Here is a 21095-nt window from a genome sequence, read left to right as displayed (position 1 = left end):
CTCGATATGTTGCAAATGTTTTACGAACAAACTTTGATTTAATTTCCAAAAACTTTCTAAGATTTCAACTAGTATTAGGCTTTTGAGTTACTCTTGTTTGTTTGATAGATAGGAAGGACAACATTTTAGGTAGAGGTGAGCAAAATCCAACCGAAACTAGAAAAGTAGATTGGACTGACATGTTCCGTTTATACATGTTCCGGTTATACTAATTAAATATTTTTAAAAAAATGTAAATAAAGATAATATACAAAATAAGTTGTAAAAATATTTTTCTAAAAAGTTAAAATATGTTCTAAGAATCCATATTAATGATTTAGTAAAGGTGTTAATAAAAATTAAAATATTAAAATCAATTTAGTTCATTTCGATATAAACAAAGCCATGCCCATATAATCTTCACCTGAATACTTTCTCAACTTCAGTTTCGTCATGCCAAATCTAACTTCAGTTATAAGCTAATAGATGTTTAATTTTCAACTAAACCTACATCTAAATTAACCAAATTCAAAATATAGGTTATCAAATAATTCCCACAGATTATCAAGCTCTCTTACATCAATTGGAGAATTGAATCACTGCAGATTGAGAATGTTATAGACTTCACTGAACTCTACTTCAACGTCTTTAAAAGCCATCAACCAGAGTTGTCATAAACAGCTGCTTTTCACTCATCTACCCCCCAAATATTAACTCCCACCGCAAATCCCTATAAAAACACATGAACAATTTGAACAATACTGAAGTTCACATCCAAAATCATGCTTTTGAACATTAATAGTACTGGATCCCGCACACTTTCACTTGTTCTCTATCTAATAATGCATAAGACACAAACTTGGAAGAACACCAGAAACACTTAACAGCTGAAGCAAACACCTTCACCTTAATATCAGAAAACTAATTCTTACATACCTCATGAATTCCAACTAGTAAACCATTTACATGAGCAAACAATCATTAAGCTCCACTTTTCTCTTCAACACTGCATCACCAAGTGTTTTAACTTCCTGGCCTCGCTTACTTCAAAAGCATATGTAACATACATATAGGTGCTTAGTTCTTCAATTATTACATTCCTTTCAACTCATCCATAAAAACATCATTTCTGACAGAGCTTTACTCTTCGAATCAAGAAGTCTCCACTCTCCATAACATATATGACAGTGCTGACAACTGCAGATATCACTAGATATCTCCACAGCAGACAACAATTAACATAACAACTTGCTTACACATTTAGGATCTGAAACCACGAATCACTTTAACCAAAACTCCTGCACCAATTACATCTATAGAATAGAACGGGCGCTTCTACTTTTAATTCCAATCAACCAAACATCATTTTACGCAAATGTATCATACCTATTACATCTACAAGATAAAAGTCAGGCTACAACTTCGATTCTAATAAAGCAATCTCCAACATGGATCAGAATATCCTAGGGATGACCTTTGGACAGACAACCTGTAATAGTCTTCCAAAAACCCATTAGGATTCTGCTGTCACTTATAACTGTGACTAGTACATTGTAACAAGAGCCATACCTGTAGAATGCTTTCTTTCCCCAAATAGAACTGCCAGAACTTTCTAGGGAACTAAAAGAAAAAAGGAAAGTTCTCATCATTCTATTCCATAATACGAGAGTCACTGTCTCTGTCACCATGGTTCTTCTTTTCTCTCTCTTAATTTTTTTGTTCTTTCAGAGAAACCACTGCCCTAGTTGCACCAAATACTTAAAATGCTTAGAAGTACTTTTAAAGTGACCTACACCCCAAAATTTCCAAATTCAGTGTGTCTTTGATGTAGTCAAGAACTCAGACCTAAGCACACTGTCAGACCACTTCTCAAATACCAATCTAATTTTAATTAGTCAAGCACCAGTTCTGGTACCTGTTTCAGTTTTAGTCTCTGCTAGGTTTATCATAATTGGTTGCCATCCTGATTGATGGTGAATAATCCATTTCTTCATTGAAATTACCATACTCAAGACTTGGAGAACGTCACCCAAAGCAAGTTTCTTCAGACATCCCTGTTTTAGAATTAAAGCTGCTTCATACCTGGATAAATGAAAAGAGTTTGCTCAGGCAGAATCGGGATTTTGTCAGGTAGAAAAAACCCATGAATAAAAAACACATCACCTGCATTTAGAGGCCATTATGGCCGATCGGCCAGAAGGTGAGGCCAGAAACTTTTGTATTCCATCCCAAGTTGCTTTCGGATATTGATTGGGATTACCACCAATAGGATTCACGCACTTCCATAGTTTCTCATTCTTACCAATGTACAACTGCAATTCGCCTAAGTTTTGCATGACTGCCATATGATGCTCAATCGCACTATCGAGAGCCTTCCTTACATCAGTACCTCGATGCTTTGGGTCTCCAAAGCGGATGCAATCAGTTATGTTTGCTTCAGTAGGCATAATTTTTTCAATCTTCAGAGTGTTTAAAGCAAGTAAGACAATCCCAATAAGGCCTTGTACGTATTCAGGAGGTGCTGAGCACCCTGGAGTTCCCCAAATCTTATTCTTGGAACCCATGCTAGCAACTACCGTAGATGATACAGGTGAGAAATCAGGACCACGAGAATACATGTTTGGAGGATCACACTTAATTACTTGGCCATCGTGTAGCATATGAACTTTCTGTTGAGCACTTGCGCTAGCTGGATAGGAAGACTCAGCAGAGGATTTAAACTCTTCCGTAGTTCTATTACTAAAATTAGGATGAGTCTGTGGATAGTTTGGATAATGAGACGTACTAAGCTTACCAATATCAAGTACATTTGTTATTGGGGCTGAAGAAAATCTGGGGCCACCGTTTCTTGGTGGCATGGGGTGAAAACCAAGATTATTTGGATTAAGAGATGGTGGATTCTCTGGTAGATAAGCTTGTTGCATTGTGAAGCTAGTTGGCCTTGAAGAATGAGGATAATGATTCTGTGGGTCACCTAAGGCAGTACTTCCGCCACCTGCTAAAGTATCAAGATCGTTTGGGAAAAAACGGGGAAACATGCTTGAGGAGACAACAGGCTCACCTGGACTAAAGAATTCATGGGGAGCTTTCTTAAACTGCTTTGCTTGCATATGTTCCTGCTGATAAGAGTAACCATTATTCTTACTTTCTTGAGATACAACTGGAATACTTGAGATTCTAGATATGGTAGGCTGATTTGGCATTTTCCGAATGTGTTTTCCTTTGTATTTGTTATCAGCAACCTTTTCAGGGGCAGAATTGAGAGCCATTGATTGGCTGAACTGGACTGGTTCATGAACTTGGGGATGTGAAGTGTCAGGATTCGAGGTCCTATGAACATTTGAGAGCTGTGATAACTCACTGCTCTTAAGAGGGAATCCTCCAGCTGCAAGGCTTGTCCATAGCCATATAGTCTTTGCTGCAGCAATAAGAGGGGCTGACGCTTTTTGTGGTTGTGCTAATAAAATATTGTACCTCCTCATCCGCAACTGGTGCAGAGCATTAGAAAAATCTCTATCACCAGAAATCAGCAAATAATTTGCAGGGGCAGGGTTGTCCACGGCCCAAAACAGCATGTCAACTAGAATTTTCTTGTCACTGGCATCTTTCACACCTATTTGAAAAACTTAACATTTAATATCATGGTACAGCAGTAAAAGGAAATTGATGTGTGTGATGAAATCTGAGCATGGCATCACAAGCCAGGAAAAAGAAGAAAAGAGAACCAAGCATGTTTGTCACACCTTATCGAAAAACTAAACATGTAAATGTCCTGATACTGCAGTAAAAGGAAATTGATATATGCAATGAAATCTCAAAGCATGAAATCACAAGCCAGGAAAAGGCAGAAAAGAGCACCAAGCATGTTTGTCAATAGAAATAGAAGTAATCGCTTCAGTGGACAAAACAAAACGAATAGAAACAATACGTTAAAAGGTTAGGAATTTATTGTCACAAGAAACTCATACAAACCAATCAACCCAGCATCGATTATGAAAACCATTTTCCTTCACCAAACCCCAACAGTATCACAGTTACCCAGAAAACATGACATCCTTGTTTGTCACACATTCCGAACAACCACTCTGAGAACTCCCAATATAAGACCTGATCTCAGAAAAGCTAAACGAAAATCATGTTTTGGTTCAAGCAAATCCATTATAATATGTAAAAAAAAAAGAGATTAATCAATTGAAATGCTTTTCATGACCTTGTTGACCTGACCAGGACTTTTTTTTATGATACGTTCCTAATTGAATTAAACTCTAATTTAACATAATGGGTGTAAATTGATGTAGTTATCAGGTCCAATATCGGACAATTTCCTTCTTTTCTTTATTCAAAAGGGTATTTTCAACCTATATATTTCAAAATAATTACATTAAAAATATATTAGAATAATAGAATAGATTTTCAATACAAATTAAGTCGTAAGTCTCATCAACCAATTTATAATCGGAATTTTTAGTCATACCTCATTCTTTTCTTTTAAACCAAAAACGAACCTTAGTAATTGAAAATGATTCCTTAGAAAATTAAGAAGTTTACCCATTTTTTCTTTGACGCAAATTCAAAATAGTTCAAACCATAAATAGTAAATGTTGTGTTTGATTTAATTTACATTTCTTTCCCACTTAACTCTTGTTTTTTGGAAAGTGGAAATGCAAACTTAGTCTTTTCTCAAAGAAACAAAACAAAACTTTATCTTTTACAAATCTAGACTAAGTTGTGCTAAATAGATTAAAATAAAAATGCTCATGAAACATCTTGGCCAAGGCCGAAGGAAAGTTGTCCTAAATGGATTAATCACAGGCTACATTAGCTGGCTTATCCGTACACCTATTACCTTCTCTGAAGTTACGTTCCATTGGACAATCTCAGTCTAAATTAGGTAAACAACAAATCTCAATGCCAAGAGGAAACAGAAACGCTGCATCCCTCTGTCTGTTTCCGAGTAACTTAATTCCTATTTTTAACCTCCATATTAGTCTTTTTAAGATGTAGAATTAGAAAATACTTTGCATGTTTGATTTTCTCTATCATCACTTCGAATTCTTTATGTAAATTTAATTTACTAAAGTGAAAAATGAATTCCACAGTTGAGGAAATGGAAATTCATGGTGGGCATGAGTGTGAGATCAATTATAAAATATATTTTAATTCCATATATTAAGACTAGTATGAAAATTAAGATCAAGTGGAATGGAAAGAGAACTGAAAGGCAGCCTAAATGCATACTTAATCGAAACAAAAACCTACTAACCAAATCAGCCTCCAAAACCAAATCCCACAGAGTAAGTGAACCTTGACCTGATCGCCAATTTGATGAACTAAGTAAACGATAACCAGTATGCACGCAGAATATGCATTATAAAAGTAGAAAAGAGAGAGACAGAGAGAGAGAGAGAGAGACCAGCGGGGACATGGTTGAGGGCGATTCCCGTGGAAGATAGGGCTTGTTGGACGGAGGCGGGGATGCGATTGGTGTCGCCATAGGCGGAGACGGAGACAGGACCACAGTAGTTCATCTTGACGAGGGCAGAACTGATGTTCTGAGCGATACAGTGGGGGTCGAATCCCTTCGACACTTGGCAGTTCTCTATGTCCCACCATACCGAAGTCTTGGCCGTCGCGTACTGCGCCTCCGCCATCCCTCCGTATGACGCTGCAGTGCCGCTACCAGTGCTTTCGCCTGCATCTCCTCCTATCATCGTCTCCGCCTCCTCACAATACCATTAATACTACAGCTTTCTTCTAAAGATTATTTCCGTTTAATCAGCCGGATGATATTTTCCTTGATCTACATCATCTCTCCGTTTCTCCCGCAGACATGAAAATTCCTTGTTTACTGCAGTGCAGTTTGTCTTCTTAAGAGAACTCGTAGTCAAATATAAGGAAGGAGGTGTGGCGTTCAATTTACCTTTTTGCCCCTAGTGATATCACTGTGTTTGAGTCTGTCTTGCCCTTTTGGAAATGTGCAGAAAGGGCGTAGCCGAAGCGCATGGGTTTTCCTGCCGCGTAGAGCGGATGGGGAGACTTTTGGCCGTGTATTTCCACTTTTTATTTTCTTTTTCCAACGTTGTATTTTTTGAAAAGGAAAGTAAATGTAAATTGATTACATAAATAGGAAAAATTCCTAGGTAACTTGTTCTCTTGATATTCGATATAAGAACAAAAAAAATAGTAATATTCACTTCAAATAATTATTAAAATTGGTGCATAATAATAATGATACTACCCAATTTAGATATGCTCGAGTATTGTGAGGTTCAATCCTCAATTACAAGAGAACATAACCCTTAATTAAGTATATAATTACATTATCCTCTTCTTTTTCTTTAATTAAAAGATATAATGATTTATTTTAAAAGTTATCAACATCATAAAAGAGTTGTAATTTATTCAAATTTTACTAAAATTTTAACTTTTTAATAATCTGTAGTCACATATTGTAATAAAAATCTAAATCTAAATTTTTTTTGAAACTAACTAGTGTCTTTATCAATATTAATACCTAAAAAAAAAAACACCCACCATGTTAACAAATAATCAATACAAATATTATTTTCTCTATACATAGAAAAGTTATAGATATAAAATTTTATAAATAATAAATTGAATTTGGTCATAAAAATGGCTACTAGGAAATCTTTTTACTCATCCAATGCATCTTGAAACAACTTTTATAATGAGTTTTCTAATACCACTATCTCAAGAAAGATTTAATTTCTCAAACAACTCACAACTCCACAATAAAAAATGAGATATTACTAATACTAAATACTACCAATGTATATAAAATAAATTAAATATTTTTTTATAAATTTAAACTTTTAAAATATTAAATTCAAATTCATTTTTCAATATAATATCAATATACGAGATTGAATATGGAGGTGAAGCTTGAAACTTGAAAGTCAACTTGAGGATACTCTTTATTGTACAAGTATTATGTCCATTCCAAATTAACCATGTTGTTATGATAAATAATGTCTTCTAATTAGCAAATTTTGCAATTTGGTGAATAGTAATGAAACTTTGTAGATATCACAAAACTTTGTCACTTTAAATAAACTGAGATCAAATATTAAATAAAATCTGAATCCAACTTCAAACCAAATTCGAGATAAACCATTATTTAAAATAATTTAATCAAATATTTAACTTCTCAGTTTCACCCAATTTGTTGCCGCATCTAATTTTGTGAACGTCCATAGCAAATCTCTACGACATTGAACCTGGCTATAGTGTTTAGATCATCTTTTTGAAAATGGAGCAAGTAAGAACTGTAAGAGCAGGATAAATGAATTCAGTGAACTAATTTAAATTACTTTCTTCTTCAATTTGTGGCTACAACATGTTGTAACTAAGTACCATTCCCTATATCTGATTGAAAGAACCCCTTTTCACGAGTCTTGTACTAGACATACAAGACGCTTGTCCAACTTCCACCAGAAGACCAATTGGAAACCTTATTTTGGAACAAGGAGCGGAAAATGAACCCAAAATATAATCAAATATTATAAATAGAAGCTAGTGGAGTACATAAGATGGGAGAAGGAAGGACACATACATTATGAACAAAATAATACAGAGATAAAAAATGAGAGTATGTGGAACCCTGAGGATAGATCTAATAACACCTTAAACAAATCCCTCTTTTTTTAGGCAACAAATCCTTGTATTTTCATCTCAACTATTTGCACGCACTACAGAAGCACGGGAAGAGGAGATAAACAGATGGAGAGCCGAGAAAGTCACTAACTTGTTGTTTCACTGGTCGGTCCTGGCCGAGCATTTAAGAGAGGCTGGAGAGCTTTGACAACAATGCTCATATTTGGCCGAAAATCAGCTTCATATTGCACGCACAAGGCAGCAACAGCAGCCAACTGTTAAAAAAAATTATAATAAAAGGAGAGTCTTTATATCTCAAAAAAATAATAATAATAAAAGGAGAGTCTTCAAAGTTGCAAAAGATTTTTTGCAAAAATTTTTTTAGAAAAGTTACATTTTGACTTCTTAATGGTCAACAGCCCACAGAAACCCAGAGCTTCCCAGCACTATGAATGTAAGATTATAACTTTATGATAGGTCCCAATCAAAATTGTAAAATAACTTAAGATAGTTTCTGCTTATGGTGAGAAAATACCAAAATTTTTCTGAAAATTGTTCATGTCTTTATTGCTGAATTGAAGTGCTTTAAATAGAACTTACTACATTGATATCTTCCTACTTTTAAGGTACTGGATTAACATAAAAGATGCATATAATTATAAAGAAATTCAGAAATGCAAGTGGATAAGAGAAGGAGCAGATCACGGGATCTTCTTAAACTGCTTATGGGTCTGTTTTGTTGGTTGCGTACTGTCCTGCAGATTACTTCTTCAACTGCTTTATTTGGGTGTATAACAACCCAGATCTTTCGGGTTGCTTACAGGGATTCTTTGACTGCATCAGGATCTATCATCATTCCCTGCCTGAAGAGGTTGATGAATCGGTCCCTCAATTCCTTAGCATTTTCCCAGGTGGCGTCTTCAATGGCCAAGGCCTTCCATTTCACTAAGTTTTCTTTAACGAATTGGGATCCCTTTTTTATCCAATGGGTGTCCAAAATTGCCTCTAGGTGGAGAATGATACTGCCTTCTTCATTGGTTAGGGGCAGGTCGGTGATGGTAGGGGTGGACTAGCCAATTTTCTTTTTTAGCAGGGACACATGGAATACCGGGTGGATGCAGGAGGATGTGTAAGGGAGCTTGAGTCGATAGGCGACCTGACTGATTTTTTCCTCAATCTGATATGGGCCAAAGAAACGACATGCAAGTTTCTGCAGTGCTTGTTTGAAAACAGTTTGCTGCCTATATGGTTGTAACTGGAGAAAGACCCACACGCCTTCTTGGAACTCTACATGACGCCTAGAGGCATTTGCGGTTTGTTGCATCCTGTTATTAGTTGCATGTAAGTTAGCTTTTAGTTGATTGAGTAGGTCGTTTCTAGTTGTGAGCTGCTGATCAACTTTGTTTACTGCCATTGTTCCTTCAATGTAGTGTGGTATAGTGGGTGGTGGTCGTCCATATAGAGTTTGAAAGGGAGTCATGCCGATTGAGGAGTGGTAAGTGGTGTCGTACTAGAATTCTGCCTATGGTAGGAGCTGTCATCTATTTGGTCGTTGGTGAGTGAGGCATCGTAAATATTGTTCCACACATTGATTGACGACTTCCGATTACTCGTCGATTTGTAGGTGATATGCGGAACTTATTTTTAATTCGGTGCCTATGTTTTGAAGAACTCCTTTCAAAAATGACGAATGAAGATGGAATCTCGATCACTTATGATGGATCATGACATATCGTGGAGCTTGACTATGCCTTCCACAAACTTTTCGGCAACTACCTTAGCGGTATAGGGATGTGCGAGAGCCAAAAAATGAGTGGACTTGCTGAGATGATCTACGACTACCAAGATCGTATTTTTACCCTGAGATGGTGGCAACCCTTTGATGAAATCCATTGTAAAGTCCTCCCAAATTTGGTATGTGATAGGGAGCGATTGTAGCAATCTTACTAGTGATAATGTTTCTGACTTGACTCGTTGGCACACGTCCCAAGCGGATACATATTCTTGAATAGATTGGCGCATGGTGGCCCAAAAGAATTGTTGAACCAGTCGCTTGTAAGTGCAGAGTACCCCTGAGTGGCCTCCCATTTGGGAGTTGTGGTAGGCTTGTAATAATTGTTGAACAATGTCGGACTTAGGTGGAACGACAATTCGCTGTTTGTAGTATTTTAGGCCATTTTTCTCGATATATGGACACCCCGGGTGATCTCAGGCAAGTTTCTCTAACTTTTGCATGTATGGGTTACTCTTAGTTGTTTCCCTGATCTGATCTCATAATAACGTGTTGGCTGTAAGCAGGGCCTCAAGTGCAGGCCCGTTAGTTTGTCGTGATAGTGCGTCGGCAGCCAAGTTGTCTTTTCCTGGCTTGTATAATATCTCATAATCGTATCCAAATGGTTTGGAGACCCATTTTTGCTGTTCTGGAGTGGTGATTTTTTTATCCATTAAATACTTAAGGCTTCGTTGATCAGTCTTGATGAAAAATTTCTGTCCCAAGAGGTAGGGCCGCCAGTTTTGGACGGCTGCGACCACAACCAACATTTCCTTGGCATAGGTAGACCATGATAGTTTGAAGGTGCCTAAGGCTCAACTCATATAGGCAATAGGCTTGCCATGTTGGGTGAGCATGGCCCCAATTCCGTTCCCAAAGGCGTCGACCTCAACAGTGAATGGCTTATTGAAATCTAGAAGTGCCAAAGTAGGTGTGGAGGTCATGGCTTTTTTGAGTTCTGTGAATGTTGTCTCAGCCCCCTCGTCCTATTGAAAGGATCCTTTCTTGAGCAGGTTTGTCAAGGGCCAGGCTATGAGCCCGCAGTTTTGCACAAACTTGCAGTAATAACCAGTAAGGCCCAAGAATCTCCGTAGTTCAGTGATGTTGCGGGGTTTTGGCCAATTGAACATTGCTTGAATTTTTCCTTAATCCACTTTTACTCCCTCAGGTGTCACAATATAGCCTAGATATTCCAATTCTTGGCTGCCGAAGACATTTTTTTTTTGCTTAATAAAGAACTGATGTTGCCTCAATATTTCAAAAACTTTCCTAACATGTGATAAATGAGTCTCCCAGTCGGGGCTATACACCAAAATATCGTCAAAAAAGACTAATATAAATTTTCGTAAGTATGGACAAAAAATAGAATTCATTACAGTTTTGAATATAGAAGGTGCGTTACGTAGTCCAAAGGGCATTACCAAATATTCGTAGTGGCCGTTGAGTGTCCAAAAGGCTATCTTGTGGATGTCTGATGGCTGCACTCGGACTTGACGGTAGCCCGCAATGAGGTCTAGTTTTGTAAAATAAGCTGCTCCGTTCAATTCATCCAGCATATCTTCCACTGTGGGAATGGAAAAACAATCCTTGATGGTGACAGGATTAAGGGCACGGTAATTTGTACAAAACCACCATGTCCCATTTTTTTTCTGACCTAGAGAACAGGAGAGGAGAAGGTGCTGGTGTTGGGCGAATGAGCCCGAAGCGAAGCATTTCATTCATTGTTTCTGTATCTTTGCCTTCTAGAAATACGCATAGCGGTATGGTCGGACATTGATGGGTTCGGTGCCATCTTTGAGAGGAATTTGGTGTTCAATGTCTCTTTGGGGTGGCAGCCATTCTGGTTCTCGGAATAATTCAGAAAATTCCTTCCATATTTCCTGAAATTCCTTTCTGTCGTTTGGTGGTGAGACCTCATGATCTTTTGTGAAACAGATAGCATACATGAAGTGTTGGCTGGGAATAACCCGACTTATTTCCTCCACTGAAGCAACCCGCGGGCTGGGGGGGGGGGGGGGTGATCTGAGGCCGTGGAGCAGCCTTGGTTGGTTATGCCATTGAAACTCCATTGTTGACTTCTTCCAATCGCAGGCTACGGTACCCAATCCTTCTCGCCATTGTACCCCTAGCACAAGATCAAGCCCCATTAATGGAAGGGAATACAGAGTTAGAGTGAACACAATAGCTTGAATGGTGATCGGGACATCTTCAAATCGTCCTCTGCAATTCAAAGGTTTGTCATTTGCAACCTTCATGATAAACGGCTGGGTCGGGATGACCGTAAGTCGTAAGCGCCCCACAATTCGATCGTTGATGAAGTTGTGGGTCGACTCACTGTCGATGAGTGCGACTAGATTCTGGCGTTGGATTGTGACCGGAACCTTCATGGTTCGGGGGGTAGTCCATCCGGTGAGGGCATGGAGGGAAATTTCTGGGTCATCGAAACTCTCCCCGTCCTCTTCTGTGCATTCACCCTCGAGTAAGAAAAACTACGGTTTACAGCAACGGTGGCCCATCCGTAAACTTCTCGTCATAGTTAAAACAGAGGCACTGCGTTCTTCGTCGTTGCATGTCCTCACATGGAAGGCACCTCGCGGCGTTGGCGGCGATTAGGTTTGGCTGGGTTGAGGCAGGTAAGAAGCTCGGACCGGTTGGGTTGCTCACGATCGGACCGGGCAAATTTCTCCTAAGCTGGGTCATTTTGCGCTACCGGTCCATCTGTTCTTCTCTCATTCAGGTCAGGCTGATCGCGTCCTTCAAGGTTTTGAGCCAAAACATGCGGATGTCATTTGCGAGTTCAGGCTTACGCCCGCTAATGAAAGTCCCAATTAGGGCCTTTTGGCGTCCACCCGTGGACTCAGTTGCCCAAGCACTTAAAGTCCTTCTGATATTCCCTTAGCGGCCCAGTCTGTTTGTTGCACAAGAGGGCTTCGTCAAAGTCTTCAAATTCAGTTGGGCCAAACCTAACTCATAATTCTTCTTCAAACGTGGCCCAACCTATTACCCGGCCTTCCTTCTTGTAACTCTTGCTTAGCCACTACCACCAGCAATTGGCTTCTCCTTCAAGGTGGAACAACGCTAAGGCAACCCGGTGCTATGGTGCAGTTGCTTGGAAGTCAAAAAATATTCTCGCGCGGTTGAGCCACTCAGTGGGGTCGCCGCTGGCAAATGATGGAAATTCCAAGTTGGCTACTCTAGAATAAAAGGTTCTCCCTTCGTCCCTCTCGGATCTCTCTTCGCAATGCAGGGGCGGCAGGCTTGGGCGGCTTACATGGTGGTTGCTGGATCCTTCTCGGTTGGACGCGATCGTGTCGGACAGTCGCTTGAGGTTCTCCTCAATTAATCGCATCTTGTCAGTCAATCGGAGCTTCATGCGGCTAAAGCTGTCCTGTAATCCTCCGAGGCCGGTTTCAAGATTTTCAATGCGTTCCTTGTTCGTGGTCATTTTGAACCTGGCTCTGATACCAATGATAAGTCTCACTCAAAGCTACAAAATAACCTGATATAGTTTCTGCTTATGGTGAGAAAATATCAAGATTTTTCTAGAAATTATTCATGTCTTTATTGCTGAATTGAAGTGTTTTAAATAGAGCTTGCTACAACGATATCTTCCTACTTCTAAGGTACTGGATTAACATAAAAGATGCAGATAATTATAAAAAAATTCATAAATGTAAGTGGATAAGAGAATGAGCAGATCACAGGATCTTCCTAAATTGCTTCTAGGTCTGTTTTGTTGGTTGCGGACAGTTCTGCAGATTACTTCTTCAACTGCTTTACTTGGGTGTATAACAACCCAGATATTTCGGGTTGCTTATAGGGATTCTTTGACTGCATCGGGATCTATCACTTTAGGCATACCATATCCATGACATTATGGAACCAATAGAAAATTACTTTTCTCAATTGCCATTTCCAGTCACTATATTGGCGAAGAATAGGTCTTTTTCCTGTAACTAAATGTATTTATCATATCTTGGTAACAAGATATGTGTGATAAATTTGATCCCCCACGTATACTTAAAACCCAATACCTCCTTGGTAGTAGATAAAACAACATATGAAGAAGAGGATGAAGAAAATATACTGATGCTAAACATTATATCAATAGTAGCTTAACATGTCAAAATCGTTGACTGTCTGTCACTTGTTCTCAAGTGGAAGATTAGAAATATTTCAGGCACAGCATATTAATTTGAAAACATTAATTTACTTTCAAATTAAGAGATACAGTTTACAGCCAGATCTAACATTTTAATTCAAAGAAAGAATCAATTGAAAGAGACAATGGTAAATACCTTAGCAACTGCCTTAGGAGGGTACTCTCCTCCTAGTCTTGTATCAACACATTGTCTAACCTTGTCTTCGCTAAGTTTTGGTGTGGCCTAAAATATAATCCAGAACTTTGAGTTGTCAGCCATGGTATTAACATGCTTATGCCTCAAAAAGATTTCAAACATAGCGCAAGCTTATATCTCCAAAGCTTTTAAACATATTACAAAAAAAAATTAAAGAAACAGAATAGCATGAACTTCATACCCATGTCACTAGACTCTGCTGCCCACGTGGGAGTGTATGATCAACAGGTTTTCGCCCCGTCAGAAGCTCAAGCAAGACAACACCAAAGCTGTATACATCACTCTTAGCATTTAATTGTCCAGTCATCGCATATCTGCCAAAATTAGAAGAACTGCCAATAAGTGCTCAGGAAAATGGCCTGTCACATAAACATTCTAAAAATCTAGAATGTTACACTCAACTTCATCAAGGGGACAGTGCCTAAAATAAGTAATTGCAGTAAGTTGACAGAGGAAGCTAGACTAATTTTCACTGTCCAAATACAAAAGTTTCAGTGTCTATAATATCAATTTGTCCAAATACAAAAGTTTCTTTCACAGAACCCATATAGAGAGTCCATTTTACACTGCAAGATGTACCATAGGAATAGAATAAGGATAGCCAAAAATAGCTTACTCAGGAGCATGATATCCAAAGGTTCCAAGAACACGAGTGGAGTGAAGACGAGCGGCCATATCAGGAGCTTGGTTAGACAAATCAAAGTCCGCAATCTTAGCAACATCATCATCAAAAATTAGGACATTACTAGACTTGATGTCGCGATGGATGATATGAGGATCAGCCTTTTCATGCAAGTACTCGAGCCCTTTAGCAGCTCCAACAGCAATCTTTACCCGTTGGTGCCACGACAGCACAGGACCAGGCTGTGCTCCTTTCACACCTTTCCTCCCTGGAGAGAAGAGGAACAACAATGGTTAAGGCACTGGCATTATATAAGCCATCATTTTGTATTGAGGGGATAAAGAGTGACAATTGACCGAAATCTTTTTTTAACTAAACAATTAACCTAAATCTTATTGGAGCATAAAAATTTAATGTTTATAATTAGTCGCAATCTGCCAGATAACGCAACGTTGAGGCCTGTTGTAGAAACTTCAAAAAACCAGTTGCATTCAAATTCTAATTAAATGTCAAGTATTTACTTATTCCACACAAATATTAGAAAAATACAATAGGACCCAGGGTTCATTTGATTCAGAATCGGTTTATTAAAATATGAAAGATGAATTAAAGTATCCAGGAATGAATATCAAATGTTCACCAACTCAAATAAATAAATATAGGTTTTTAAAGTGGGGAGTTATAGCATCACGGCTTTTGTCAGATACTGAATTATGAATTACATTAAGAAACATTCATCCTTTTTCTATTAATTCATGTACCGTGAAGAATATCATGCAGAGATCCATTTGATGCAAACTCATAGGCAAGTACACGGGAATTCCCATCAACACAGTAACCAAGCAGTTGAACAAAATTTTCATGCTTCAATCTTGATACCATGGAGACCTGTAAATCCGTAGATGTATTTAGCTGCAAATTTAATAAAATTCAATTATGTGGTAAAACTGATAAGATGCAACTAAACCTGGGCTAAAAACTCGTCATCAGGTTGTTTGCTGGCATCTAACTTTTTTATTGCTGCCGCCTGCCCACTTTTGAGCACCCCATAATATACTCTTCCATATGAACCCTCTCCAATCAAAGAATTTGCTCCAAAGTTATCTGTAACTTCCTTCAGTTCATCCACAGGAATAGCAGGCACTTCAATTGGCTGGATTTTTACAGTTTGAGCACCCTTAGATGCTGCTTCAGATGCATGGTATCCTCCCTCATTTCCTGTGGTGAAATTGAACAAAGATATAAAGAAAGAGAATCAGAATAGCAGGCACTTCAACAGGATCAGATAAAGAAACATATGATACACTAAGAAAATGACTCAAACATAGAAATAAGGAAGTTGAAGAAAGAACTATAGAAAAGATGAACAAGATGCACAAAAACTCATGCTTATGCAAATAAAAAAAATTGTGACAGCAGCCAAAAGAAAAGTGCCAACTAATAATGGCAATCAAGACAAAGAAATTGCTGAATTTGATACACAGATATCAATGTTCAGTCCGCATAGAAATTCTACGATTAACTTCCTTCCAGCTGGGTCAAATTCATTCAACTAATCCAACAATGATGATAGTCATAAAGTATTAATATGATATTTAATCTATCAACATTTATTAAAATCACAATTACCTCCGGAGTTCTTGACCATGTAGTGCCCTCCATTGTCAGCAGCTTTATGCATATCATCTTCACCACAACAACTGAAGCAGCTCATCATTCAATTCCAAGAAGGTGTTCCCTGATTCCTAAATCATTTACTCTAAATAATTATTAGAAACTATCCAAATATAGGAAGGGAAAAGGCTTTCAATAAAATGAAAAGGATTAGAACAGATGTTAATCAGCATACAAGCACGATTTGTCAAAAGTAATTTTCCTGCACGTTTAACTGGCTACCTATGGTGGATATCATTGCCAAATTCAATTGCATTGCTTGAAGAAAGCAATAAAGATCAACTATTGCTTTAGAACCATCATCAAGACAAAAGTAGTCCACCAAATTTTAGAGTTCTGCGCATGCTTATGATTTTCCCATCAGTATTGTTTCACTTGGTATTAAATTATGTTAATCTTCAAACCATAAAATTTTCATCCTCTTTTGTTCTCTTCGAGGCATGTCAATTGGCCTCCAGGAACCATCAACTTCTGAATACTTGGGAGTTTGAGAGTCACTGATGGCAAAGATTGTGAAACAGCTTATATATAATTTGAAATTAGTGCTTTAGTCAAATCTAATGCCAGAGAACAACTCAAAAAAACCAGATAGAATCTGCCATCATCTCCCAACCTTCTAGAATCGTGGAAAATGATCCTTTCAAACTTATGCTCCTCTATCAGAACAGTAAATAACTTTCAGAAAAATCCGTATTCCTATGCATAAACTCAAGCATAATGAGGATGAGCACGGCAATATTCTATGTGGAGCACCCAAAAGCACCCTAAATATAATCTGGAAATACAATCTCATGTTAGCAGGACGCTTTCACCCCATAGCACCGACTCTTGGCATAAATTACGATAACCGTGAAGCTTCTAAGCAGTAGCTAACTTAATAAAAAGTAAAACAAATTATTGTTAACTGAGTTTGAGTGCCATTGATGACGATTCTCTGTATCATCCACTAGCAATCACAGGCACAGGCTCAAAGCTCCTAGCATCAAATCGATGAGACCATTCGAAATTCTACACTTCAAAATACTGTTCTGGGTTTTCCAAGTTGTCACATCCAATGGATTCAGGTCACGAATTCCATATCCGGATCAAACTCATCACCGGGAAAAAAGAAATCTAAATTGCTCAAAAATTACAGGCAATCAAAGCAAGAACAGATTAATCATGTCCTCACAAGAAACATTAAAATTACATAAACTTTCAGGCTAAGTTTTAGTTTAAAACTGAGGGAAAGTTTTCCAATCATATTGTGCATGCTCGTTCAGATCAACCAAAAAAACAAAAGCGAAGGCGAAACAAAAGCAAGCCATTTCTAGAAACGTTTCAAAAAGTGATGGATCTTTACCTTAAATTGGAACTACTTTATAAATCGAGCAGACACTGGCAGTTGAGATCAGTCTAGTGAGAGTGCGTTTGAAGATCTAACTAAAACAAAAGAACACACAACGAAGAAGAAGGAGACGAGTGCGCAGGATGGGAAGAAGAAGCTGAAGAACGGACAAACAGTCTTCGCTTCGGTCTCTCGGATGGTACTCCACTGAAGATTAAATTATTATTAGTAGAGTTTTTATTAAAATTTGCTATTTATTAGATTTAAGATTTTATAATTTTTCTTTTTATTATTTAATTATAATTTCTTCGCTTTCGCGTCTGATCGGCCGAGTGGACTCAGCCGGCCAGACTTGACTTGGGAAGTTTCAAAAGAAGTCATTTCTAGACGGGCTCAAGTCCAACTAGCTTCAACACTTGTCCAATTACAATTGGTCCGAATTTATGACATTGAGCCAATCCAATCTATACAACCTAATTATTTACCTTTCTCTTTGAAAATTTGTATAATCTAATATTACTTTTTTTAAAAAAAAACATATATTTACTTTTTAATTTTATATTATTTACTTATATTGCATGTACTTTTTCAAAATTAATTTAGAACACCTTCATATTTTTTATTTCTTTTACACGCACTAAAAAATCATTTTTTTCCCTTTGTAATTATAAAATTAATTTATTTAATAATAAATAAACATAATATACATTAAATATTTAAATTAATAAATTCATATTTTTTAAAAAAATCAGTTTACCTACAATATTAATATATAAATTTTAACCTTATTAAAAAAATTAGAAAAAGTTCCATGGTGGCTAGTCATGTAGTAAATAACGACTATTTGAAAACTATTTTCTATTTTTATTATTAAAATTAAATTTAAGATATGATTAATTAGAATACTTTGAATAAATTTTTTAATTAACTATTACACTGATTTTCAGTTACTTGATATATATACACATATTAATAAAAAAATGTTAATTATAAAACAAAATGAGATATTAAAAGATACATAAGAATATAGAAGGGAATAATATTTCAATTGCTTTTAGAAATATTAAGATATAGTCTAAAATAAGGATATAAACGTATATCTTCAGTATGGAAAGTATATATATTTTTAAATGAAATGTTAATTATATGGTAGAGTTTCTATTTATATTTTATTTTATCTATAATTTATTATATTTTTAGTGGGGTCTTATCGTTTCAAATCATAATTAACTATGCTAAAAGGGCTAATATTTAATGAGATTTCCTATAATAAAATACTACTTTTTAATGAGATTTTATTTTGCAAAAGATACTTTAATTTAAAGCAAGGTAAAGACAAATTCTTTTTTTAGTTAATTGAAATTTTGAGATAATAATATATTGATGTATATTTTTAAATAATTTTTGTATTATCGTTTTACTAATTATGGTCAAATTTAATTATAATAAATGATAATTCAAAACCTACAACAATTTCGATAATTTTATTCTCACTCCAAAGAAGCATAAAAAAGGAAACCAAAAATTCTTTCTTTTTTCCCCCTGATTTTCTCCTTTAATCTACACTTTAGCCCCAACTTTCTTTGGCAAGAGAATAAGACCTACGAAATGCTATGCTATGTAAAACCATGATATCTTCAACCCATGAATATTTTAGCGGATTGTTATTGTGTCTAAAGCAATGTATACACAAGAAGATCCGTTTGAAAAGCATTGCTCATTGTGATAATGCATGTATGCCAGGTGACGCCTCCTCTTTTAATGCACTGTATAAGAAATATGCAAGATGCTTAGAACCAGACTGTTTCACATTAGAGTGGAGTCTAAATTTTTTATATGTGTCCTGGGTTTTTTGTGATAAATGCATAGATGGATTCAAATTACCAAATTAGCTCTTATAATTTGTTATAATTTGGTTCTTCATTTTTTTTATTATCACAATTTAGTCTATAATATTTTTCATTTGTTTCAAATGTTTAGTTTTCTTCTATTTTCTTAAATAAAAACTCAAAATGATTAAATTATATTTGAATAATTTAAAAACAATTCAAAAGAATGACTTTAATTAATTATTTTTTAAAATACCAAAATATGATATAATTATTTTAAGTTTTTTATGTAACACCCCGAATTATTATTATTTTTATTAATATTATTTTATTGTATTTAATTTTTTTTTAAATTTTAGATGAATATAATAATCTATTATGTAATAATATATGATTATAATTTAGTTTAATTTAACTAAGTAGAAATAAAAATAATAATAATAAGGGATAAAATTATTTTTGGGGTTTAATTGAAAATAATTTTGAAAAAAATGGGTGAAAATTTGGGTTATGGGGGTGTTTTTGAAAAGAAAATCGAAAACCGAATGTCAAAATGCAATTTAAAAAACTTGCGCCACAGACGGTCCAATACTGAAAAAACGAGTATTTCCTCTAGATGGAAGAATATTCTCTTTGAAAAGTAGTTTTGTCCCATTCGCTAGAGCTTGAAGAATTCCCAAAGGACCGGCGTATTCAGGTCCAATACGTTGTTGTATCCCTGCAAATATTTCCCTTTCTAACCACACAATTACTAGTACACCTGTTGTGATCTCCAATACAAGGGCCAAAATAGGGACAAGCATCCATATAATTCCATAGAACTCTTTTAAAGATTCAAATCTGGAAAAAGAATTGATATCTTGTACTTTTATTGTATCGATTATCATTTTAACGATCAACTTCTCCCATAATGATATCTATACTACCGAGTATCGTCATAATATCAGCCAATTTCATTCTTTTAACGAGCTGAGGAAGAATTTGCAAATTAATAAAACCCGGTGGGCGAATTTTCCATCTCCAAGGAAAACCACTTTGATCCCCTATCAGAAAAATTCCCAATTCTCCATTTGGAGCTTCGACTCTCATATACAGTTCTTGTTTTGGCAATTCAAAAGTAGGAGAAGGTTTTTTACTAATGAATCGATAGTCAAAATCATTCCACTCTGGATCCTTTTTTCTATCAAAACATCGAATTTCTAAATTCTCATAGGGGCCTCCTGGAATTCCTTCCAGAGCCTGTTGAATAATTTTTATGGATTCCGTCATTTCATTGATTCGCACTAAATAACGAGCTAATGAATCTCCTTCTTTTTGCCATTGGACTTTCCAATCAAATTTGTCATAACACTCATAATGATCAACTTTACGAAGATCCCATTCTATCCCAGACGCGTGTAGCATTGGTCCGGATAAACCCCAATTTATTGCTTCTTCTCCACCAATAATGCCTACTCCTTCAACTCGTTCTAAAAAAATAGGATTTCGTGTAATAAGTTTTTGATATTCAGCAACCCTTGTTAAAAAATAATTGCAAAAATCCAAGCATTTATCTATACAACCATGAGGTAGATTGGCCGCTATTCCTCCAATACGAAAATAATTATGCATCATTCTCATACCAGTGGCAGCTTCGAATAGATCATATACTAATTCTTGTCCTCTGAAAATATAGAAAAAGGGAGTCTGTGCACCAATATCTGCCATAAAAGGGCCAAGCCATAACAGATGAGAAGTTATACGACTCAATTCCAACATAATTACTCTAATATAGCTAGCTCTTTTAGGGACTTGAATATTTCCCAACTGTTCGGGTCCATTTACGTTTATTGCTTCTGTGAACATAGTAGCTAAATAGTCCCACCATGTTACATAAGGCAGATATTGTATAATTGTTCGATTTTCTGCAATTTTTTCCATT

At 36.3% G+C, this 21095-nt stretch overlaps 2 protein-coding genes across 3 annotated transcripts; both read right to left on the bottom strand.

Moving 5' to 3' along the window:
* Window positions 1-365: 365 nt before the first annotated feature.
* Window positions 366-6034, bottom strand: LOC110821157 (uncharacterized). The gene is made up of 3 exons (XM_022050889.2): window positions 5393-6034; window positions 2143-3592; window positions 366-2061 (listed from the first exon to the last, which is right to left on the bottom strand). The coding sequence occupies exons 1-3, from the start codon at window positions 5688-5690 to the stop codon at window positions 1875-1877; spliced, it is 1935 nt and encodes a 644-aa protein (XP_021906581.2). The 5' UTR covers window positions 5691-6034; the 3' UTR covers window positions 366-1874.
* Window positions 6035-7476: 1442 nt separating this feature from the next.
* Window positions 7477-17582, bottom strand: LOC110821146 (Protein kinase superfamily protein). 2 transcript variants are annotated; one of them, XM_022050878.2, is made up of 8 exons: window positions 17361-17582; window positions 15974-16089; window positions 15312-15562; window positions 15106-15232; window positions 14339-14612; window positions 13904-14036; window positions 13663-13749; window positions 7477-7868 (listed from the first exon to the last, which is right to left on the bottom strand). In XM_022050878.2, exons 2-8 carry the CDS (start codon window positions 16059-16061, stop codon window positions 7740-7742), a joined length of 1089 nt encoding a protein of 362 aa, XP_021906570.2. In that variant the 5' UTR covers window positions 16062-16089; window positions 17361-17582; the 3' UTR covers window positions 7477-7739. The 2 variants fall into 2 exon arrangements, with proteins under 2 accessions (XP_021906570.2, XP_088076158.1); XM_088220032.1 differs by having other exon boundaries at window positions 15974-16103; window positions 17361-17576.
* Window positions 17583-21095: the final 3513 nt, after the last annotated feature.

The sequence above is a fragment of the Carica papaya genome, chromosome 5, assembly GCF_054855325.1.
Source record: "Carica papaya isolate Zhongbai chromosome 5, ASM5485532v1, whole genome shotgun sequence".
NCBI classification, from domain to species: domain Eukaryota; kingdom Viridiplantae; phylum Streptophyta; class Magnoliopsida; order Brassicales; family Caricaceae; genus Carica; species Carica papaya.
The sequence above is the reverse complement of the archived record's forward strand: the minus strand, read 5'-3'. Positions and strand labels throughout refer to the sequence as shown.